At 56.3% G+C, this 24,655-nt stretch overlaps 1 protein-coding gene across 2 annotated transcripts; it reads right to left on the reverse strand.

Annotated features, from left to right (window-relative positions):
• Positions 1 to 5,039: 5,039 nt before the first annotated feature.
• DAPK3 (death associated protein kinase 3) lies at positions 5,040 to 23,098 on the reverse strand. Of its 2 annotated transcripts, none has more exons than XM_055250459.2 (9): positions 23,011 to 23,098; positions 21,661 to 21,816; positions 11,257 to 11,617; positions 10,617 to 10,746; positions 10,244 to 10,292; positions 9,994 to 10,020; positions 7,316 to 7,468; positions 6,650 to 6,695; positions 5,040 to 6,221 (listed from the first exon to the last, which is right to left on the reverse strand). In XM_055250459.2, the coding sequence occupies exons 2-9, from the start codon at positions 21,720 to 21,722 to the stop codon at positions 5,685 to 5,687; spliced, it is 1,365 nt and encodes a 454-aa protein (XP_055106434.1). In that variant the 5' UTR covers positions 21,723 to 21,816; positions 23,011 to 23,098; the 3' UTR covers positions 5,040 to 5,684. The 2 variants fall into 2 exon arrangements, with proteins under 2 accessions (XP_055106434.1, XP_055106433.1); XM_055250458.2 differs by having other exon boundaries at positions 22,910 to 23,092.
• Positions 23,099 to 24,655: the final 1,557 nt, after the last annotated feature.

A 24,655-nucleotide genomic window follows, 5' to 3' on the forward strand; every position in this document is an offset into this window, starting at 1 on the left:
GGCCCAGGAGCTGCCGGGGCGGGGAGGGGGGGCGGCGAGGGGGGACCTGCACGTGACAACCCTGCCCAAGAGTGGCAGCACGGACGCTCAGGATGCAGGCAGCTGCAGTCATCGCTGGATGCACAGGGATGGGCACCAGGCAAGAAACACACCAAGCCCTCACTGGCTCTCCCTGGCGCCGAGCCCTGTCCCAGGGATGTCTGAAAACTTGCTCCCACCGGCCGGACGCAGTGGCTCACGCCTGTAATCCCAGCACTTTAGGAGGCCGAGGCAGGCGGATCACCTGAGGTCAGGAGTTCGAAACCAGCCTGGCCAACATGGTGAAACCCGTCTCTACTAAAAATACAAAAATTAGCCGGGCGTGGTGGCGGGCGCCTGTAATCCCAGCACTACTCGGGAGGCTGAGGCAGGAGAATCATTGTCTCAAAAAAAAAAAAAAGAAAAGAAAACTTGCTCTCACCAGACAGACCCCCAGCCCCCCACTCCTCTCTCTGCCTCACTCCGTCCCAGCCAGTCCTTGGCTACTGACATGACCAAGAGGCTGTCAGCCCATACACGGAGCCTCCCGGCAGGGCCTCCAGCTGCCACCCTTCCTAAAAGCAGAATTTGACAGGCCAGATTCTGCAGGGGAGGTGAGACCACGGCTCGCCCCAGGGAGGCCATGGGTGTTTTCTCGACCTGGAAATCAAACCAGTGACTGTCCGGGCCTGTGGGAGCTGAGGGCTGGAAACCGCCAGGGACCTGCCAATGCCAGGTATAGTCACGGAGCAGGTCATGATATGCCCGTGTAAGCCAGACACCACGCTGCTCAAGAGGCTCTCAGAGCTGCAGAGGTCAGGAGGCCAGAAGGAAGGTGTCGGCAGAGCCAGGCTCCCTCAGACGGCTGCAGGAAAGGCTCCCTCCTACCCCTCCAGATGCCGGTGGTGGCCAGTGGTCTTTGGCTCCTTGGCCGTATCGCTCCAATCTCTGCCTCCATCTTTTTTTTTTTGAGACGGAAGCTCACTTTGTCACCCAGGCTGGAGTGCAGTGGCACGATCTCAACTCACTGCAACCTCCACCTCCTGGGTTCAAGTGATTCTCCTGCCTCAGCCTCCCAAGTAGCTGGGACTACAGGTGCCTGCCATCACACCCGGCTAATTTTTGTATTTTTAGTCGAGACAAAGTTTCACCATATTGGCCAGGCTGGTCTCGAACTCCTGACCTTGTGATCCACCCAGCTTGGCCTCCCAAAATGCTGGGATTACAGGTGTGAGCCACTGTGCCCGGCCTCTGCCTCCATCTTCACATGGCCTTTCTCGGTGGGTGGGGGGACAGGGCTTCACTTTGTTGTCCAGGCTGGAGTGCAGTGGCACGATCATAGCTCACTGCAGCCTCAACCTCCCAGGCTCAAGCGATCCTCCCACCTCAGCTTCCCAAATAACTGGGACTACAGACGTGTGCCACCATGCCCAGCTAATTTTTGTATTTTTTGTAGAAACGGAGGTCTCACTATGTTGCCCAGGCTGGTCTTGAACTCCTGGGCTCAAGCGATCTTCCTCAGTCTCCCAAAGTGCTGGGATTACAGCTGTGAGAAAACATACCGCGCCCAGCCCCCATGTAGTCTTTTCTTTCTTTTTTGAGACGGAGTCTCACTCCGTCGTCAGGCTGGAGTGCAGTGGCATGATCTCGGCTCACTACAACCTCCCCCTCCCAGGTTCAAGCAATTCTCCTGCCTCAGCCTCCCAAGTAGCTGGGATTACAAGCACCTGCCACCACACCTAATTTTTGTATTTTTAGTAGAGACGGGGTTTCACCATATTGGTGAGGCTGGTCTCGAACTCCTGACCTCAGGTGATCTGCCTACCTCAGCCTCCCAAAGTGCTGGGATTACAGCTGTGAGCCACCGTACCATACCCAGTCCTCATGCAATCATTTTATAAGGACTAGGGCCCACCCTACTTCAGCAATGACGTCATTCTAACTAATTACCTCTGCATCTGCATCATAACTAATTACATCTACCGTATTTCCAAATAAGGTCCTATTCCCTGGTACCAGGTGTTAGGACTTCAGTATTTTTGTGTAGGACACCAATTGAGCTCTCACCGGACACCCTGAGGGGGGACAGGGTGTCCCCACCTGACCCTCTGCAGTGGACTCAGCCTCACGCTGCTATGGAGTGGGAACCCAGTAGAACCGCGAGCCCCTGAGGCTGCTGCCCGCCACTGCCAGCCAACGTGGGCTCTGGGGTGTCCTTGACAAGACTGAGCACTCCACGGGTACCAGCCCCATATCAGATGCCCAGAGGAAGGCCAGAGACGGGGCTGGGGACTCGGGGCTCACGGTCACCCCACTGAGGAAGGCTGGGCCAGAGTGTGGTTGCATGCTCCCAGCAATGGGAGCCCCCGGGGGTCCTGGTCTCCTGGTGTAGTTGGTCTGCCCCTCCCCAGCAGGGTTCATGTTCTGCCGGTTCCAGGAAAAGGGCTGGGAGTGTGAGCTTGGGGCCCTGCTGTGCTTCCGCGGACCTCAATTTCCTTGTCTGACCAGAGGGGCTGACCTGAGGGGCCTCCTGGTCTTCTGGGGGCTGAGGGGTGATGGTCCTGGCCTCCAGCGGGATCCCAGAGACCTCCGAGAGGCCAGGGCTTGATGCTTTGTGTACTAGGGGATGAGAAGCCCTAGGGGGTCTGGTAGAGAGTGCTGAAGGCTGCGACGATTAACCAGATTGGATGTACTAGATGTATCATTATTATTATTGTTGTTATTTGTAGAGATAAGGTCTCACTATGTTTCCCAGGCTGGTCTCGAACTCCTGGGCTCAAGTGATCCACTACCTCCACCTCCCAAAGCACCGGGATTACGGGAATGAGCCACCACGCCCAGCTTGAAGTATGTTTTTAGTGTGGTTAAAGTACACATAGCAGGCCAGGTGCAGTGGCTCACACCTGTAATCCCAGCACTTTGGGTGGCCGAGACGGGTGGATCACCTGAGGTCAGGAGTTCGAGACCAGCCTGGCCAACGTGGCGAAACCCCGTCTCTACTAAAAATACAAAAAACTGGCCGGGCGCGGTGGCTCACGCCTGTAATCCTAGCACTTTGGGAGGCTGAGGCGGGCGGATCATGAGGTCAGGAGATCAAGACCATCCTGGCTAACACAGTGAAACCCTGTCTCTACTAAAAATACAAAATAAAATAAAAAATAAAAAAAATAAAAATACAAAAAATTAGCTGGGTGTGGTGGCGGGTGCCTGTAGTCCCAGCTACTCGGGAAGCTGACGGACGAGAATCGCTTGAACCTGAGAGGCAGAGGTTGCAGTGAGTTTAGATCACACCACTACACTCCAGCTTGGGCGACAGAGGCAGACTCCATCTCAATAAATAAATAAATAAAATACACATACAATGCACCACTTTCACTTTTTTTTTTTTTTTTTTTGAGATGGAGTCTCGCTCTGTCGCCCAGGCTGGAGTGCAGTGGTGCAATCTCGACTCACTGCAAGTTCCACCTCCTGGGTTCACACCATTCTCCTGCCTCAGCCTCCTGAGTAGCTGGGACTACAGGCGCCACCACGCCCAGCTAATTTTTTTTTTGTATTTTTAGTAGAGATGGGGTTTCAGTGTTAGCCAGGATGGTCTCAATCTCCTGACCTTGTTATCCACCCACCTCAGCCTCCCAAAGTGCTGGGATTACAGGCGTGAGCCACCGTGCCTGGTGCACCGTGCATTTCTTTATGAGACAAGGTGTTGCTCTGTCACCAAGGCTGGAGTGCAGTGGCGGGATCACAGCTCACTGCAGCCTCCACCTCCAGAGCTCAAGTGATCCTCCTGTCTCAGCCTCCTGAGTAGCTGGGACCACAGGCAACCCCACTACGCCTGACTCACATACAATTTTTGTGTGGATGTACCTTTTCCTGCCTCTGTGAATGTACTAAAACCAATGAATTGTCCACTTTAAAAGAAAGATTTTAGGGTGTGTGAATCATAGCTCAATGAAAGAAAAAAAAAGTTAAAAAAAAAAAAATGGCCAGATGCGGTGACTCACGCCTGTAATCCCAGCACTTTGGGAGCACAAAAAGGGCAGATCACTTGAGGTCAGAAGTTCGAGACCAGCCTGGCCAACATGGTGAAACGCCATCTCTATTAAAAATACAAAAATTGCGGCAGGGCACACTGGTTCACACCTGTAATCCCAGCACTTTGGGAGGCTGAGGCGGGCAGATCACCTGAGGTCGGGAGTTCGTGACTAGCCTGACCAACATGGTGAAACCCTGCCTCTACTAAAAAAATACAAAATTAGCCCGGCGTGGTGGCGCATGCCTGTAATCCCAGCTACTCGTGAGGCTGGGGCAGGAGAATCGCTTGAACATGGGAGACGGAGGTTGTGGTGAGCCAAGATCACACCATGGCACTCCAGCCTGGGCAACAAGGGCAAAACTCTACCTCAAAAAAAAAAAAAAATTAGCCACATGTGGTGGTGTATGCCTGTAATCGCAGACACTTGGGAGGCTGAGACAGGAGACCTGCTTGAGTCCAGGAGACGGAGGTTACAGTGAGCCAAGATCGCACCACTGCACTCCAGCCTGGGCGACAGGGCCAGACTCCGTCTCAAAAAAAGAAAAAAAAAAAAAAAAAAAAAACAAACTTCCTCCAGGGAGGATGGGCAGGGTCGGGGCCCCTCTCTGAAACTAGGTGTGAGCCCCAGCAGCTGAGCTGAGCCGCTCCTCCTCCAAGGCCACCTGCATGTGGCTCCAGGCAGGGCAGGGGCTCCCACGTGGGATGCAGCAGCATCCCGTAAGACACAAGGGAACAGGAAACGCCTCTGACCCACCTCAGCTGCCCGGAGCTTCCACCTCATTGCAATGAAAACACCCGGAGACCAAGATCCGGCAGCTCCCAGGACACCGTGAGGGTATGCGAGGCCCCCCAGGTTTCTCCCCTTCTTCCCGAGCACATGGCAGGCAGGGAACACAGAGAGAAACATGAACGCCTCGGAGGGCACATGCCCCGTGGCCAAGGGCTGGCTGTCCCCTGCCAAGGCCTGAAGCACACAACACGCCGCCTATCTGGAAGCCAGTATTTTATTTCTCTTGGCTGCAGAGGGCCGCTCTTGCCTAGGCGTGCACAGGCGTGACGATGGCGCTAGCGGAGGAGTCCACAGCAGGGGACCCCACACCCGGGGGATGGGTCTCGGCGAAGAAGGCACACGGTGGAAGACCCCACCAAGCCCGGCACCACCCAGCAGCATAGGGACTGCCTGTCCGCCGTCCACCCCACCCTCCCCGTCCCACGACCTCCTCCTGGGCTAGTGGCAGCAACGGGCAGCACCCCGCCGAACTGCCCGTGGAACTGCCTGCAAACCCTCCTCCGAGCCTGGACCAGGGCTGCATTCGGGCCGCAGATGCACCTCGGTGGCCAGTCCCATCCTGGGTCCCAACCCTCACAGCGCCACAGGCCGCGCTGCCTGGAGGCTCCCGGCGTCACCGACGATGCAGGAGCGAAGGTGAAGGCCAGCGTGGAGGCTGTGTAGAGAAGCAGTCCCGTCCCACGCCCACCCCTGCCCGTGAACTTACGGGCCTGGCTCCAGCTCCTCCCACTCCGCCTCCAGCCTGGCGGTGCTGGGCAAGGGCAGGGACCCGCGCGATGGGAGGCGCAGCGTCACCGCAGGCCGAGCTCCGGCTGTCCTGGGGTCTGGCCCACCCCAGTGCGCCTAGCGCAGCCCGCACTCCACGCCTTGCAGCTTCTCCTGCTCCAGGGCGCGCACGAGGTCCTGCACGAAGCGCATCTCGGAGGCCACCTGCTTGGCCAACGCCTCGTAGCGGTTCTCCAGGCGGCTGAAGCGGCGCTTGAGGCCGCTGGTCCCCAGCAGCGCGCCCTTGGCCTCCTCCTGCGCCTGCCGCTTGAGTGCCTCGGTCTTGAGCAGCTCCTGCCGCAGCCGCCGCAGGTCCTGGCCCAGGCTGTCGCTCTCCTCGCGGTACCAGGCCTCTTTCTCCTCGTAGATGGCGGCCAGCGCCTCCACGTCCTCGTGGCAGAGCCGCCGGCTGCGCTCCAGCTCGCGCAGGCCCTCCTCAGCCGCCGCCACCTCCTCCAGCACCTTGGAGAAGCGCTCGAAGTTGGCATAGCTGTTGTTGGGCGGCATGCTGGAGTGCGACTTGATGGTGTACTCCTTCAGACGCGTGGTCTTCAGGCGCCGCCGCTCAGGCTTGCGGCCGCTGTCCTCGCCACGCACGTTCCGCCGCCGGATTGCCTAGGAGGGAAGGAGGCCTGAGCGGGGTCCCCGCGATGCCACCCAGCCCCGCCAGCCCCCACCTGCCAGTGTGAACTGAGGTTCAGGGGTTCATCCGGCAGCCGAGTCAACGCCTAATGACAGAGACTGCCCGGCCCAACACAAAGCCGAGAGTGCTCACTGGAGAAAAACGCTGCTGCCGCGGCCCTGGCCCTGGGAGTCTCAGCCCCGTTGGACACACACCAGCCAAGGATGCCACCAGGTCTATCGGGTGCCGGACGTCCCATGCCCAGGACCAACCCCCGCCACCCAGGCTCACTTCTCTGGGGACCCTCCCCAGCCACTGGGGGTTGTTACATCCACAAGCCTTAAATGCTGAAGGCCACCCAGACCCCAGTGAGAAGGCCAAGGCGGGAAGCCCAGGGAACTCCCCCCATCTCCCCACTTACCTTAATCCAGGAATGTTCCAGGCTCTGGGCAATGGTCATTCTCCGCCTGGAAGACCCCCGCTTTGGTTAGTTTCACCTGTACCATCTGTCCCGTCCTCCCGTGAACAACTGACTCCCAGGACCCCCAAAAGCCCTAAAGTCGCTCCCCAGCCTCTGCTCAGCCAACCACAGGAGCTGAACAGGGTACTGGAGGGAGCGTGGGGTTTTCTGGGGGGTGGTGGAGGAAGCTGAGACCTCAGCACTGCCAGGATTCTAAGTGTTTACAGGAAAACAAGTGACCTGGAATTTTACATGGAACCTTACTTGACACACTGGCAACTAATTAAAAGTTTGCTAAAAACACGGCAAGCAGCCAGACACGGTGTCTCACACCCGCAATCCCAGCACTTTGGGAGGCCGAGGCAGGCAAATCACTGAAGTCAGGAGTTCAAGACCAGCCTGGGCAATATGGTGAAGCCCCATCTCTACTAAAAAAAAAAAAACCATGGCAATGGCCAACTTGGGCCATCAGTTTATCAGTTTACTCTCTCCAGCCCGAGGGGGAAGCAATGTCTGATCCCCAGCCGCAGGGAGGTGGCGCTGGGAGGAGAGTCCTCTGGAGCCTCCGTGGGTGGAGTGGGCCCACGTCCCATGTCCCACCCCGTGCCCCCTGCCGGCCCCTCGTACTTGGGATCTTTGACGAGCAGCCGGCGAATGAAGTCCTTGGCCAGCTCGCTGGTGTTGCTGAAGTACTCCTCATCGAAGTCATAGTTCACGGCTGAGATGTTGGTGAGCGTCTCCTGCTTGGTCTCGCCCAGGAACGGGGATGCGCCGCTCAGGCTGCGAGACGGGCGTGGGGCTCAGTGGGATCCTGGGCTCCCACCACAACCGCATCGCCTCCCCGGCTGCCCCAAACTCCATCCTGCCCACGACAGGCAGAGCACAGTGGACAGGCTGACGGCAGGTGCCTGGGCCACTCACACTCGTGAGCCCCTAGAACCTTCCTGCAACGATCTCAGCTACCACCCAAGAGGCATTCAAAATCCACCCCCCCACCACCCCGCCACTGACGGCAGCAGAAATGAACAGGCAGAAGTCTCCTTGGAGACTCCAAGTATCTGTGCAAACGCAGAGCCCGAAAGCCCCCAGTGCTCAGTAACACCGAGGGGAGGGTAACTGCAGTGGGGAGCCCAAGCCAACAACACCTTAGCCAAAGGATCAAGGTCAACAGCCCGGCAGTGAGAGGCCCCAACAGCGTCTGCCTCCCAGCCTGATGCTGGCAGGGCGACACGATGTCTTCCCTGAGGTTCTGAGCAGAGACATTGAAGCCCAATCTGACTGTCTGATCGTGAGAGCGCACCGGACTAACGTGGACTCAGGCGCCTTCCGCAAAACACCTGACCCGTGAGCGCTCGCTCGTCAGTCAAGGTCATGAAAGCCAGACAGAGGAACAGCCTCAGACTGGAGGCGGCGAAGGAGCTGAACAGCTAAATGCCATGTGGGCTCCTGGATGGGGCCCTGGACCTCAGGGAGGACAGCAGTGGAAAACCTGGGGGTGTCTAACCACCTCTGGCACTTTTTAAAATTTTTTAAATTTTTTAGAGATGGAGTCTCGCTCTGTCACCCAGGCTGGAGTGCAGTGGCATGATCTCGGCTCACTGCAAGCTCCACCTCCTGGATTCACGCCATTCTCCTGCCTCAGCCTCCCGAGTAGCTGGGACAACAGGCGCCTGCCGCCACACCCAGCTAATTTTTGTATTTTTAGTAGAGACGGGGTTTCACCGTGTTAGCCAGGATGGTCTCAATCTCCTGACCTCATGACCTGCCCGCCCCAGCCTCCCAAAGTGCTAGGATTACAGGTGTGAGCCACCGCGCCCGGCATATCTGGCGCTTTTGTTATTAGCGTAGCACCAAGGCTAACGTCTTGGTGTTCATAACGTTCGCGTTCATGAAAAACGTAAACTGAATGAGCAGGGGGAAGCTGCAGGGGACATCTCTGCTGTTTCTGTTGCTCCTCTGTAAGTTTGAATTATCTGAACATTTAAAAAGAATACAAACCATCTAGCCCATCTGAAGCCTTTGGGTCCGTTCATGTGCTACAGCAGGCTGGGCCCACACCATTGTTTATTCCCTTGCTTACTGAATGAGCTATGCCCATTCAATATGGCTGGGCAACATAGTGAGACTCCACCTCTACAAAAACTTCGAAAAATTAGCCAGCTGGGCACGGTGGCTCATGCCTGTCATCCCAGCATTCTGGGAGGCCGAGGCGGGCGGATCACTTGAGGTCTGGAGTTCAAGACCAGCCTGACTGACATGGTGAAACTTCATCTCTACTAAAAATACAAAAAATTAGCCAGGCATGGTGGCAGGCACCTGTAATCCCAGCTACTTGGGAGGCTGAGGCATGGGAATCGCTTGAACCCGGGAGGCAGAGGTTGCAGTGAGCCTGAGCTGAGATGGGGCCTTGGCACTCCATCCAGCCTGGGCAACAAGAGCAAAACTCCATCTCAAAAAAAAAATAAATAAATAAAATAAAATTAGCCAGCCGGGTGCAGTGGCTCACACCTGTAATCCCAGCACTTTGGGAAGCTGAGGCGGGTGGATCACCTGAGGTCAGGAGTTCAAAACCAGCCTTGATCAACACAGTGAAACCCCGTCTCTACTAAAAATACAAAAATTAGCCGGGCATGGTGGTGGGTGCCTGTAATCCCAGCTACTCGGGAGACTGAGGCAGGAGAATCACTTGAACCCAGGAGGTGGGGGTTGCGGTGAGCAGGCGAGATTGCACCACTGCACTCCAACCTGGACAACAAGAGCGAAACTCCATAAAAAAAAAAAAAAAAAAAGGCCGAGAATGGTTGTGTGCACATGTAGTCCCAGGTACTCAGGAGGCTGAGGTGGGAGCATTGCTTAAGTCTGGGAGGTGGAGGCTGCAGTGAGCTAGGACAGCACTCCAGCCTGGGCAACAGAGTAAGACCCTGTCTCAACAAATAAAAATAATAAACAACAGCAGGCCCATGTGTGGTCCAGGGAGAGGAGTCAAAACCCAGCCTGGGGTCGGATCCCTTCCTTGCACTTCGAGAGAGGGCTGGGCTCCCTAGCAGCCAGAGAGACAGGAGCATACACGACCCCCAACCCAGGGCCTGCTCAGCCGCTCTGTAAGCGTCCTGCCTTCCGAACTCTCCAGAAGCCTCTGTGACAGCAGCCACAGAGAATCACTCATCCGTTCACCCGGTATCCCCTGAGCACCCGCGACGGGTCACAGCCAGGCTGGGGACCCCTGGCGTCCGCATGAAACACACGGAGCCTGGGACCCGTGCCAGCTGTGCTGCACAGCCGAGGGGGCCCTGCCAGGTACTCACAGGATGTAGGTGATGACGCCGATGCTCCTGGGAACAGACAAGAGGCAAGGGTCAGCGCAGCATGGGGCCGCCTACCCTCCCAGCACAGGGCCGCCCACCCTCCCAGGACTGTGGCGTCCAGGGCCCCGTTCTAGGGCAACGGTCCCCCCATACTCCAACAGCAGCAAGGCCCTGCTTCGTCCCCAGCTGCAGCACTGGCCTGCACTCCAGGACAGCAGGGAGGCCCGGCAGGAGCGGGTGGCACACTCACCACATGTCCGCCTCCAGGCCCAGCGGCTCATAGTTCACAATCTCTGGGGCTGCAGAACAGGGAGATGTGGGTCAGGCGCTGGGGACATCCTGGCCAAGGAAGAGGCTCAGGACACAGGCATGGGGTCAAGGTTCTCACATGTCGCAGCCCTTGGGGGCATGAATGCGGCAGAGCTGGCCCTCAGGGCCTGATGGGTAGGACGGCTGGGCTGCACCAAATGGAGGCCCTGACCTCCCGCAATGCCGGGCCCAAGAGGGGTGGCTTCAGGGCCGAGGACACTGCACCCAGTGCCGGGCATGACCCACCCCAAGCCCAGCAGGCAGTCCCAGACCACCCTCCCCAGGCTGGGGCTGTCCACTGGGCAGGGCCTCACCCACAAACTCTGGGGTGCCGAAGATGTTCTTGAACTCATTCCCCGCCTCGATCTTGTGAGCGATGCCGAAGTCGATGAGCTTGATGCGTGGGTTGGGCACGTTCTTGTCCAGCAGCATGATGTTTTCCGGCTGGGGTGGGAGGGGGCTCAGGAGGGAAAGCATGGGCCTCCCCCACCCTCACCCCCACGCTCCCCAAACCTCACCCTCACGCTCCCCCCAACCTCACCCCCACGCTCCCAACCTCACCCCGACGCTCCCCCAACCTCACCCCGACGCTCCCCCAACCTCACCCCGACGCTCCCCCAACCTCACCCCCCACGCTACCCCCATCCTCCCCCCAACCTCACCCCGACGCCCCACCAACCTCACCCCGACGCCCCACCAACCTCACCCCCACGCTCCCCCCACCTCACCCCCACGCTCCCACCACCTCACCCCGACGCCCCATCAACCTCACCCCGACACTCCCCCAACCTCACCCCGACGCCCCACCAACCTCACCCCGACACTCCCCCAACCTCACCCCCACGCTCCCCCAACCTCACCCCCACACACAGGAGGTGCCCTCCAGGCTCTTCCTTACCCCATGCCCACCCCCACACTGGCCAGGTCCGTCCCACAGGGCCCTACGGGGCTCACCTTCAGGTCAAAGTGTGCAATGCGCTTGGAGTGCAGGTAGTGAACGCCGTCCAGGATCTGCTTGAGGAACTGGGTGGCCTCGTCCTCTGTCAGCGACTCCTTCTCCGCCAGGAAGTCGAAGAGCTCCCCGCCGGAGACCAGCTCCAGGATGAGGACCACGTCCGTCTTGTTCTCGAAGATGTCGTGCAGGGTGATGATGTTGGGGTGCCGGATCTCCCGCAGGATGTTCACCTCCCGCTCGATCTCCTCCCGGCTCACCCCACGCCGGCTGGATGACAGGCGGCGCTTCTTGATGAACTTGGCCGCGTACTCCTTACCCGTGCCCTTCTGCCGGCACTTCCGCACAATCGCAAACTGGCCACTGGAGGAGGGGGAGTGAGTGAGTGGGGGTGGAGGAGGCGGAGGGAGTAAGTGGGGGTGGCTGGCTCCCCATCACCTCCACCTGCTCCTCTTGGGCGCAGCCCTGCACCAGGCACATCGAAGGACACGAGCCGGCCGCTGCGGGGCTGCAGACTCTGCGTCTTCTCAGAGAGCAATTCCTTAGCGCCCCGCACCATCAGACGCAGCGTTCCCACCCCTCCCAGGGCCATGCCCAGCAGGTGTGTGGAGGCAAGTGCAGAGCCACACGTTACACCATGGCACCGGCATATTTTTGAAAAGTGAAAGAATGAGCAGTTCAATGCATATCAAGAGGGAACTGAGGGGGCCAGGTGTGGTGGCTCACGCCTGTAATCCCAGCACTTTGGGAGTTCGAGGCAGGCAGATAACTTGAGCTGAGGAGTTCAAGAGCAGCTGGCCAACATGGTGAAACCCTGTCTCTACCAAAAATACAAAAAATTAGCTGGGCGTGGTGGCGGGCGCCTGTAATCCCAGCTACTTGGGAGGCTGAGGCAAGAGAATCACCTGAACCCAGGAGGTTGCAGTGAGCTGAGATCGTGCCACTGTACTCCAGCCTGGGCAACGTAGCAAGATCCTGCCTCAAAAAAATAAAAATAAATTTAAAAAATAAAGAGATAACTGAGTCAGGTGCAGTGGCTCGCACCTGTAATTCTAGCACTTTGGGAGGTTGAGGAGGGAAGATTGCTTGAGCTCAGGAGTTTGACACCAGCCTGGGCAACACGGTGAGACCCCATCTCTATAAAAAAGAAATATTGGCCGGGCGCGGTGACTCACACCTGTAATCCCAGCACTTTGGGAGGCTGAGGCGGGTGGATCACGAGGTCAGGAGATCGAGACCACCCTGGCTTACACAAGTGAAACCCCATCTCTACTAAAAATACAAAAAATTAGCCGGGCGTGGTGGTGGGCGCCTGTAGTCCCAGCTACTCCGGAGGCTGAGGCAGGAGAATGGCATGAACCCGGGAGGCGGAGCTTGCAGTGAGCCGAGATCACGCCACTGCACTCCAGCCTGGGTGACAGAGCGAGACTCCATCTCAAAAATATATATATATATATATATAAAAATAAGCAAGGTGGCTGGGCGCAATGGCTCATGCCTGTAATCCCAGCACTTTGGGAGGCCAACGCGGGCAGATCACTTGAGGTCAGGAATTCAAGACCAGCCTGGCCAACATGGTGAAACCCCATCTCTACTAAAAATACAAAATTGGCAGGGCATGGTGGTGCGCGCCTGTAGTCCCAGCGACTTGGGAGGCTGAGGTAGGAGAATTGCTTGAACCCGGGAGGCGGAGGTTACAGTGAGCCGAGATCGTGCCAGCGCATTCTAGACCAGGCAACAGAGCGAGACTCTGTCTCAAAAAAACAAAAACAAACAAACAATGAGCAAGGTGTGGTGGGCACCTGCAGTCCCAGCTGCTCGGCAGGCTGAGGCAGGAGAATCACTTGAGCCCAGGAATTCAAGGCTGCAGTGAGCTGTGATCACACCACTGCTCTTCAGGTTGGGCGAAAGAGCGAGACTTTGTCTCTTTAAAAAAAAAAAAAGAGGCACTCGTTTCCAGAGAAGCAAGAAGTGAAAATAAATAAACGGGAACTGGGAGAGACTATGATAAACCCAGGGGACTTTTACCCAGTCACAAGAAAGAAGGGGCTGGCTGTTTACGTGTGGATAAGAAGAGACCTTCATGACGTCACCACTCCGTGACACAGAGAACACGGTCTTTTTGGTTAGAAAGGTACGGAGGCTACACAGCAGCCTGTCCACAGCAGGTCCCCCAGGAGGGGGTTAAGGACGTGCGCGCAGAGGAAGGGTTTTGCTTTTTATTTGGTGCAATTCCATCCTGACCGAACTAGTCACAGTAGAATCCATTTTACCATTTTCTTAAATCTACGCCACTGACTTCGAAAGAGCTCCCTACTCAGCGGACAGAGGGAAAGAAACGCGCAGGTTTGCGAGACGAGAGACCAGAGTGAGGATGTGGGGCTGGAGCCACCCGCGCCGCTGGTGCAGCTATGGAAACAGCCCGGCCCCTCGGAAGCTTCAACACAGAGTTTCCACGTAACCCACAATTCCACTCGCGGGATCTCCCCGAGAGAAACACACACACATTGTCCACGCAGTAACTTCCACAGGGACACTCACAGCAGCACCGCCACAGCAGCCGCAGGTAGAAACAGCTCAAACGCCCATCAGCGGAAGCATGGCCAACACAGGGTGGCCCATCCACACACTGGAGCCCGAGCCAGCCATGAACAGGAACAAGCTCCGCCACCGGCCACAGCATGGATGAACCTTGAGGACATCACGCCAGACTCAAAGGGCCCAAGCCCTTCAGCCCTGCTCCAGGCGCTGGAGTTGCTGCCATGGGCTAGGCGTGGGCCTGTCCTTCCGGGCCTCACGTCCTAGCACCGCGGAGGGCCACAGATAAGTAGTGTGTGCTCACTGCCACCTCCGTGAGACCCAGGTCAGAGTGTGCTGGTAACAGAACTCCCATGGTGGGCGACCAGGGACATGCTCTGCACACACGCCAGGGGGTCAGAGGCAGGGACATTAGAGGTGAGCAAGGGGAGGTGCCAAATTATTACTGATCGTGGGGCAGACTAAATCTAACAGCCCCTTCAAAGACATCATCCACGTGCTAACCCCTGGGACCTGCCAAGATGGCATCTTCAACAGCAAAAGGGGCTCGGCAGATGGGATGAGGTTAAGGATGTGGAGACGGGAGAGCATCCTCGGTAATCCAGGGCCCAGTGTCCTCGTAGCAGCCTCACGAGGTGAGAGTTAGAGAGAGACTGGAAGAGGCTGCGCTGTGGCTGTCAAGGGGAAGGAATGAGTCCCCGAGAGCCAAGCAGGTGCCTCTAGACGCTGGGAAAGGCGGGAACCACATTCCCCCCTGGAGCCTCCAGGAGGGCCCAGCCCTGCAGGTCCACTGTAGACTCGGAACCCCCGAGGGAAGCCATGGTCATCCAGGGCACTCACTTGTGGCGTTTGTTACAGCAGCTGCAGGAGTCTCGCGCTGACTGACAGCCAAGGGCAGAGGTGGGAAGAAAGCGAAGCGGTCCTCATCAGACTCGCCCCACCCGGCCCTGCCCGCGTGCGACACGACGTCCTCTGCATACGTTCTGCTCCCACCCTGGCGCCATCTTTGCTATAACACTCCCTGCACCTGGAATTCCTTCCTTCTTCCCCTCTGCCTGCACCCACCCGGCTGATGGTAATACTTTCACCTCCTATTGCAGGAGGACTCCCACAGTCACAGCATCCAAATCCAGTGTTACTCGCGTGCCAGGAACTCTGCGGGAATCCCTGGACGTGTTGCCTCCTTTTTACTTATTTATTTATTCATTCATTTATTTATTTTTGAGACAGAGTCTCGCTCTATCGCCCAGGCTGGAGTGCAGTGCGCGATCTCGGCTCACTGCAACCTCTGCCTCCTGAGTTCAAGTGATTCTCCTGCCTCTGCCTCCTGAGTAGCTGGGATTACAGGCATACGCCACCATGCCCAGCTAATTTTTGTATTTTTAGTGGAGATGGGGTTTCACCAAGTTGCCCAGGCTGGTCTCAAACTCCTGACCTCAAGTGGTCCGCCCACCTTGACCTCTCAAAGTGCTAGGATTACAGGTGTGAGCCACCACGCCTGGCCGGGTTGCCTCCTTTTTAAACATGCAGATTTTACCCCTCTAGTGTTATTCCAACTGAACTAAAATATAAAGAGGAGGCCGGGCGCGGTGGCTCACGCTTGTAATCCCAGCACTTTGGGAGGCCGAGGCAGGCGGATCACGAGTTCAGGAGATCGAGACCACAGTGAAACCCTGTCTCTCCTAAAAATACAAAAAAATTAGCCGAGCGTGGTGGCGGGCGCCTGTAGTCCCAGCTACTCAGAGAGGCTGAGGCAGGAGAATGGCGTGAACCCGGGAGGCGGAGCTTGCAGTGAGCCAAGATTGCGCCACTGCACTCCAGCCTGGGCAACAGAGCGAGACTCCGTCTCAAAAAAAATAAATAAATAAAAATAAAAAAATAAAAATAAAGAGGAGGCTGGGTGCAGAGGCTTATGCCTGTAATCCCAACACTTCGGGAGGCTGAGATATGAGGATCACTTGAGGCCAGGAGTTCGAGTCCAGCCTGGGCAACACAGTGAGACCCCATCTCTACAAAACATAATTAGCGTGCACACACAGGCACAAAAGAAGTGTGCCCACGGTCCTTCACCCCCAGTGAGTCAGGTCAGCAGTAGCCGGTGGCCCTAAGGTGAGTGGACGTGGTTCTGCTTTGCTCCCAGCCCTGTCACAGTGATTTCCAGCAGCTAATTCCCCAAAGCCAGTCAATAATAAAAGCCCGGAGAACGAAGTTCTGCTCAGAACTGAATCCCAGCTCATTCATGTCTCTGAACCTGAGAGCTTATCACAGTCACCCATGTAGGAGCCCCAGGCTGAGAATCTGGGGGAGGCCAGCCTCTGGGCCACCAGGTCCACACTTCTTCCCCACCCACGGCTGATCCTCCCCACCCACCGCTGATCCGGTCCACGCTTCCTCCCCCACTGCGGGGCAGATCCCGTCCACACTGCCTCCCCCACTGCAGGGTGGAACCGGTCCACACTACCTCCCCACCCAGGGATCATCTGGTTCACGCCTCCTCCCCACTGCGGGGTGGATCCAGTCCATGCTTCCCCCCACTCAGGGCTGATCTGGTCCACACTTTCTCCCCACCCAGGGCGGATCCAGTCCACACTTCCTCCCCACTGGGGGGTGGATCTGGTCCATGCTTCCTCCCCACCCAGGGCTGATCACTGGAGGGTCTGAGTTCCAGACTGTCTTGGTGTCATTTCCATCCATCTCCGAATTAACCCTACAAGGCAAGCACCAGTAGGGTTTTTTTCTTTTCTTTTTTTTTTTTTTTTTTGAGGCAGCGTCTGGCTCTGTTGCTCAGGCTGGAGTGCGGTGGTTCAATCATGACTCACTGCAGCCTCGACCTCCTGGGCTAGGGCAATCCTCCTGCCTCACCCTCTCAGGCAGCTGGGACTATAGGCACACACCACCACACCCAGTTAATTTTTTTTTTTTTTTCTTTTTGTAAGGATGAGGTCTCACTATGTTGCCCACGCTGGTCTCGAACTCCTGGGCTCAAGCGATCCCTCCCAAGTAGGTGGGACTACAGGCACACGCTACCACACCTGACTTATTTATTTTATTTTTTGTAGAGACAGGGTCTTGCTGTATTGTCCAGGCTGGTTTGGAACTTCTGGCCTCAAGAGATCCGCCCACTCCACCTCCCCAAGTGTTGGCATTACAGATGGAGTCACTACATCTGGCCACTATCCGCATTTTAAACAAACTGAGGCTGAGAAAAGGAAAGCAGCTAGCCCGAGGTCATGCAATCAGTCAGTGGCAGGAGGATTCAAACCTTCAAACCAGGTGCTGCAGGCTCCAGAGTCCAGGTGCTCTAACAGGAAGCGGGCACCTGGTGCTGGGCACTGGGTTCCTGCCTGCCCAGCTCCCGGCTCTACCCTGTCTCCTGCTAACAGACCCAGCTGTCCCAGGGCAGCCTTCACCGCTCACTCTCACTCTGTGGGACTCAGTGGCCCAGGAAAGGGGTGGAAGAGGACATGACTGGACCTGGGCAAGCAGAAAACCACGCCTTCCAGCCCAAAGAGACCGGTCCAGTCCACACGGCACCTGCAAGGAAGAGAGGATCTCTCTCTCCCTCTGCTGGGCTTGGATTCGGGGTCACGGCAGGCGCCACTATGTAGAAGGCTGCCTAAGAACAGACCAGGCCAGGAGAGGAGGGCCACCAGGCGCTGCGGGTGGCACGTAAGCCCCATCACTCACTCTACCAGGGCGCCTCCTCCACGCTGGAGTGGACCTCGGCCCCGGGGACACAAGGCACCGCATTCACCAGCATCCAGCCACACCTGCGGCCATGGCACACCTGGACAACCCGGTTCCGTAAACCACGCCTTTCCCTGTTTTGCTATTGCCAACGGGATTTCCGGTTCTGCCACTGAGTCCTCCTACAGCAACAGCAGACCACAGCCGCCCACCTCCAGACAGCTCCCGGTCTCGATGGCCACAGACAGACTTGCTCCTTGGCAGCAAGGCCACCGGCATGCTCTCAGTTCCTCTACAGGACGTGAAAGGTGCCTGATCTCCCCAACCAGGAAAGAAACTCCCCGAGAGCCGAGCCCACCCCCTTCGCTTCTCTGTAACTTCCCCAGCCCCCAGCGCAGGTGGGGGCACAACAAGCCTTCCTCAATGACGGTCTCAAGTGTCACTCCCAAACCACTTCCTAAGTGCCTGCCACAACCCAGACACGACCCAAGTGTGGCCTACACACCAACGATTTCTACTGATAGGGCTTGTGATGTTTACAAATGTGGGCTAGGAAGCCAGGCACAGTGGCTCACACCTGTAATCCCAGCACTTTGGGAGGCAAAAGCGGGCAGATCACAATGTCTGAGTTCGAGACTAGCCTGGCCAACACAGTGAAAGCCACGTCTCTACTAAAAATACAAAAACATTAGCCGGGCGTGCTGGCAGGCGTCTATAATCCCAGCTACTCGGGAGGCTGAGGCAAGGAGAATCGCTTGAACCTCAGAGACGGAGGTTGCAGTGAGCTGGGATTGCGCCATTGCACTCCAGCCCGGGCGACACTGCATGACTCCATCTCAAAACAAAAGTGTGGGCTGGGGCCAGGCACAGTGGCTCACACCTGTAATCCCTGCACTTTGGGAGGCAGAGGCAGGCAGATCACTTGAGGTCAGGAGTTCGCAACCAGCCTGGCCAACATGGCAAAACCTCGTCTCTACTAAAAATACAAAAATTAGCCAAGCAGGGTGGCGGGCGCCTGTAATTCCAGGTACTTGGAAGGTTGAAGCAGGAGAATCGCTTGAACCCGGGAGGCGGAGGTTGCAGTGAGCCAAGATTGAGTCACTGCACTCCAGCCTGCGCAACAGAGCCAGATTCCAATTCAATTTTTTAAAAAAATGTGGGCTGGGCAAAGTAGCTCACACCTGTAATCCCAGCACTTTGGGAGGCCGAGGAGGGCAGATCAAACTCCTGAAGTCAGGAGTTCAAGACAAGCCTGGCCAACATGGTGAAACCCCTTCTGTACAAAAAATACAAAAAAATTAGCCAGGCGTGGCGTGGTGACGGGTGCCTGTAGTCCCAGCTACTTAGGGGGCTGAGGTGGAAGAACTGCTTGAACCCGTGAGGTTGAGGCTGCAGTAAGCGGAGATCTCACCACTGCACTCCAGCCTTGGGTGACAAAGTGAGTCCCTGTCTCAAAAAAATAAAAATAAAAAAAATTAAAATTCCAAAGCATTCCTAACTTGCAGACCAGAAAAAATCAAGGGTCGGGGAAAAAGAAGTGTTTGCCCCTGTTGGGTTTGGCCCACAGGCCACAGTGTGCTGACTCCTGAATAAATAAATAAGGACAGCAGACATGAAGGTGCACAGTCAATCCGTGCTTGCAGTTTAAAAAAATTAGGCCGGGCGTGGTGGCTCACGCCTGTAATCCCAGCACTTTGGGAAGCCAAGACGGGAAGATCACTTGAGGTCAGGAGTTCAAAACCAGCCTGGCCAACATGCTGAAACCCCACCTCTAATAAAAATACAAAAAAATTGGCCAGGCGTGTTGGCAGGTGCCTGTAGTCCCAGCTACTCAGGAGGCTGAGGCATGAGAATCGCTTGAACATGGGAGGTGGAGGTTGCAGTGAGCTAAGATCACACCACTGCACTCCAGTCTGGGCGACAGAACCAGACACCGTCTCAAAAAAAAAAAAAACTGCTAGATTCTGGGCCTTCATCTTGCATTTCATGTATCTCTGAGAATGTTCCAGACCACTACCTGAAGCAGTGCTGTCAGACCAGCAGACACTGGCCACCCGGAGCTGTCAAACCCGTGAGGTGAGGTGTGGCCAGTCCCGAGAAGAACTGTGACATGAAATACACACCAGACCTCCAAGGCTTCACAGCAAAAACAGAAGGCTAAATACTTTTTTTTTTAAATTATGAATTTCTGTTTGTTTGAGAGAAGGGGGTCAACTTATGTTGCCCAGGCTAGTCTTGAAGTCCTAGGCTCAAGCGATCCTCCCACCTCGGCCTCCCAAAGCACTAGGATTACAGGCAGAAGCACCGCACTCGGCCCTGCCTGGTTCTTTCTAAAAGCTGCATCCAGGCCGGGCACGGTGGCTCACGCTTGTAATCCCAGCACTTTGGGAGGCCGAGGCGGGCGGATCACGAGGTCAGGAGACTGAGACCACGGTGAACCCCATCTCTACTAAAAATACAAAAAAATTAGCCGTGTGTGGTGGCGGGCGCCTGTAGTCCCAGCTACTCGTAGAGGCTGAGGCAGGAGAATGGCATGAACCCGGGAGGCGGAGCTTGCAGTGAGCCGAGATCACACCACTGCACTCCAGCCTGGGCAACAGAGCGAGACTTCGTCTCGAAAAAAAAAAAAAAAGCTGCATCCTATTCCAGGCCTGATGCAGTGCTTTGGGGAAGGCCATTTAAGAGGCTGCTGTTCCCAGAGGGGCACAGTGGTTCACGCCTGTAATCCAGCATTTTGGGAGGCCAAGGCAGGTCAGTCACCTGAGGTCAGTAGTTCGAGACCAGCCTGGCCAACATGGTGAAACTCTGTCTCTCCTAAAAATACAAAAATTAGCCAGGGGTGGTGGCGAGCGCCTGTAATCCCAGCTACTCGGGAGGCTAGGCTGGAGAATCCCTGGAACCCAGGAGGCTGAGGCTGCAGTGAACCGAGATCGCATCACTACACTCCAGCCTGGGTGACAGAATGAGATAGTGTCAAGGAAAAAAAAAAAGGCTGTTGTTCTGGTAAACGTTCTAGCAACTACCCCCGTCTTAAGTCATTCCATCCATGTATGTACAGTTTTCCAATGAATTAATTCCTAGAGGCGAAATCAGCAGGTTAAAAGAAATAGACATCATCGATTTGGCTGAATTTTGCTGACTTTTGCCAAACGACCCCTAGCAGGACTGGTCAACGCTGAAGCATGAGAAGGGGGAGGAGGGGGCATGCCTTCTCTGCCACTAAGGAGGAAATTCCTGAAGGAGGGACCTCAGGATCCCAAAAGAGCCTGCAGCACTCTCCCCGGCCTGACACAGAGCTCACTTATTTACATTCCTTTCTGGTGACATCACGGGGCGGCTCCAGGGAGGCTGGCCAGTAGCAAACTCACCAAATAAGGTTGGAGGCTCTACAAAAGGAGGCAGGGCCTATCGGTGCCTCGCTAGTCTGGAGGGGGAGGGGTCCCAGGGGACCCTCCAAGGCCCAGACAGGCAGGAAATCAGCTGCCTCCCTGGAAGAGGAAACCTCTGCTTTTTCCCACAAGCATGTTAAACAATTGACCGAGGTGTGGGCTCAGCTGGGAGACACACCCCTCCCTCCCCCTACTTTAAACATCCAAGAGCAGGGAAAAAACCTAAAGTGCCTCCCACAAAAGAGGATTAACACAGGGAGAATTTTTTTTTTTAATAAATGGCATTTCACTCTGTTGCCCAGGCTGCAGTGCAGTGGCACGATCATAGCTCACTGCAGCCTCCGACTCCTGGGCTCAAGCCATCCTCCCGTCTCAGCTTCCCTAGTAGGTGGAACTACAAGCATGAGCTACCACACCTGGTTAATTTTTTTTTTCATTTTTATTTTTTGTAGAGATGGGGTCTTGCTACGTTGCCCAGGCAGAAGACAGATCTTTTAATAACAAAAGCAGCTGGCATCTGTTGCTCTGGTGCCCCATGCCAGGCACGGTCTTGGCTGCTGTAACGGCTCAATTACTTTTCTCCCCACAGGAAACACAGAGGATTCCCAAGCAGGAATTCACAGCCAGGGCTGTCTGACTCCACAGCCCAAATTCGTTCCCCCAGCACATGATACTGACTCATTCCTTCTCGGGATACAGGATAAAGAACAGGAAAGGAGAGTTGCTGTTCAGAAAACCCCACAGCGCCTCTCTCCTGTCCCTGGAGCCCAGACGTGGGGGCAGACAGCTCACCTGCCCAGCTCCTCCCCCATCTCATAATGGTCCTCCACGTCCTCCTGCCTGAACGTGGACATGGCGGCCGGTCCGCCTTCCAGCAGCTTCCACTCCAGGAAAGGCGCAGTCACCGCAGCCTGGAGATAGGACCTCAGGAGTCCCCTAATGGTGACCCTGGAGAAGACAGGGAAAGAGAGAAGTGAGGAACTGAGACACCACCCTTTTCTCCTAGATTGATGGACAGACCTGTCCAGCAAACACAAGCCTCCCACCTCTCCACTCTAAAGCTCCAAACTCGACAAGACGAGGTGCTGTGTTTAGTGGGCTGGGTCCTGTCATGTCACCTCTTTTAGAGCCCCATAACCACTCAAAAGGTTGGTAACAGCCCCACTGGGCCACCTTGACCCAGCAAAACTCTCTCCAGACACATAATTCTGATTTCCCTGACGCTGCCTGCGTCTTTTTTTGCCTCTCACTCCTAGACTTCTCCCAACCTGCTCAGCCAAAATCCCCCACCATTCCTGCACGTTCTCCTCAACCTCAAATCCCAGGGCTACCTTACTCCCCGGCCAAAGTCTGAACGAAGTTCTCAAGTCTACTTCTTTCTTTGTTGTTGCTGTTTTGAGAAAGAGTCTTGCTCTGTCGCCCAGGCTGGAGTGCAGTGGTGCGATCATGGCTCACTGCAGCCTGGAACTCCAAGGCTCAAGCGATCGTCCCAGGCCTCCCAAAGTGCTGCCATTCCGGTCAAAATTCCCAAGTTAAGTTACTACCTTAACCCCTCCTTGTCCTTGCCCTCGGCAGGTCTTTTAAGACCCTCATCGATAGAACACCCCCGCCCACCCCTAACCATCTCTGACTCCCTCCAATTCTGAATTTTCCAGGAACCGGACGACGCCTTCCACGCTCCTGCAAGCCCACTTTGCCTCCCTCCCCCGCTGACCTCCACTGTCCTCGCAAGATTAACCTCTTCCTCCACGCTCCATGTATCAAAGTCCCCCAACCGCCGCCTCCCCTATCCCTCAAAATGGGCCTCCAAAAAGGGCCCCATCTGAGTCTCCTCCACCGTTCTCTGCCCCCTCTCGCCCGCAATCTCCGCACAAGCCCCTAGGCAGACCCCAGTGGCTCCCTTTGCAGAACCCCCTCCCCGCCCCCAAGGCCTTGCCCATCCCTAAGGCTCCGCTCCAGCATCCCTGGGGCCGCTACGCCCCTCGCAGGCCCGGCCGAGCCCTTTCCCCGGCCGGTCACCCAGATGGGTCCCCAAACCTACCAGCTCCTCAGGTTCTCTCCCTTCCTCGTCCTCCGCGGGCCCCCGGGGCGCCGCCCCGGCCCCACTCAGCCCTCCAGCCTCGGCCCGAGCCCGCTTTTTACCCTCCGCAGCCCGGAGTCCACGGCCGGAGGCGCCGCGCTGGCCACCGCCACCTCCTCCAGAAGCCCCGCTCTCCTGCCGCCACGACGCGCCTGCGCCGAGGTCACCGCGCCCGCCAGTGCCCACCCCCGGGAAACGAACCCTACCGCCTATTGGCCGGTCCGCCCGCCACTCGTGCCGCACCTCGACGCCTTGCCCCCAGCTGCCTTTTCTGCCCCCACACCCGGATGCAGCCTCGCCATTGGCTGAACACTCGCCATCCCTGATTTCATTGGCTGCAGTCGACGCTGGTCAAGCGGACGGAAAAAACGCCAACTTCCGGTCCCTTGATCGCCCCGCCCGCCTCTCCTCTGACCCTGGTGCTGAAGCTGCGAGGAGCGAAGCTGAAGCCCTGCATCCCGCTTCCTGCCTTCCTGGAGCACCGGTTGCGCGAATGGATGGCTCACCTGTGGCTGAGCGCGCATGTCAGCTCCTGGAGTGGACCCTGGGACTGCTTTAGTCCCTATGTGGCAGTTTCCTCTACTGAAAACTGTTACCCACATTCTAAATACTTAAAAAATGCAAATGAGGTCAGTCTGGGGTTGTCATTCACAGGGTCCCTCTTCGTCTCAAAATAGAGAATAACAGCAAGCGTTTTATTGAAACATAGTATGCGCCAACTAACAACACTGAGAGGTAACAGGTTTTTTTTTTTTTTTTTTTGAGACAGGGTCTCACTCTGTCACCCAGGCAGGAGTGCAGCGGCGGTATCCAGCTCACTGCAACCTCCACCTCCCGGGTTCAAGCGATTCTCGTGCCTCAGCCTCCCAAGTAGCTGGGATTACAGGTGCCCATCACCATGCCCGGCTAATTTTTGTATTTTTAGTAGAGCCGGGGTTTCACCATGTTGCCCAGGCTGGTCTCAAACTCCTAAGCTCAGGTGATCTGGCACCTCAGCTTTCCAAAGTGCTGGGATTACAGGCTTGAGCCATTGCGCCCGGCCTAAATGCATTTTTTTATTATTGAGACAGAGTCTCACTCTGTCACCCAGGCTGGAGTGCAGTGGCACAATCTCGGCTCACTTTAAGCTCCACCTCCCAGGTCAATGCCATTCTCCTGCCTCAGCCTCCCCAATGGCTGGGACTACAGGCGCCGGCCACCACGCCCAGCTAATTTTTTGTATTTATTACTAGAGACAAGGTTTCACCGTGTTAGCCAGGATGGTCTTGATCTCATGACCTCATGATCCGCCCGCCTCGGCCTCCCAAAATGCAGGAATTACAGGCATGAGCCACCTCACCCGGCTTTTCTTTTTTTTTTAGACCGTCTCCTTCTATCAACCAGGCTGGAGTGCAGTGGTGCGATCTCAGCTCACTGCAACCTCTGCCTCCCGGGTTCAAGCGATTCTCCTGCCTCAGCCTCCCGAGTAGCTGGGACTACGGGCGCACGCCACACTCCCAGATGATTTTTGTATTTTTAGTAGACACAGGGTTTCACCATGTTGGCCAGGATGGTCTCAATCTCTGATCCGCCAGCCTCGGCCTCTCAAAGTGCTGGGATTACAGATGTGAGCCACAAGCCAGCCTTTTTATTTTTTATTTACATTTTCAACATACAATGGGTTGGCCAAGCGTGGTGGATCACGCCCATAATCCCAAGTTTGGGCAG

This window comes from Symphalangus syndactylus, chromosome 17, assembly GCF_028878055.3.
Source record: "Symphalangus syndactylus isolate Jambi chromosome 17, NHGRI_mSymSyn1-v2.1_pri, whole genome shotgun sequence".
In the NCBI taxonomy this organism is placed as follows: Eukaryota; Metazoa; Chordata; class Mammalia; order Primates; family Hylobatidae; genus Symphalangus; species Symphalangus syndactylus.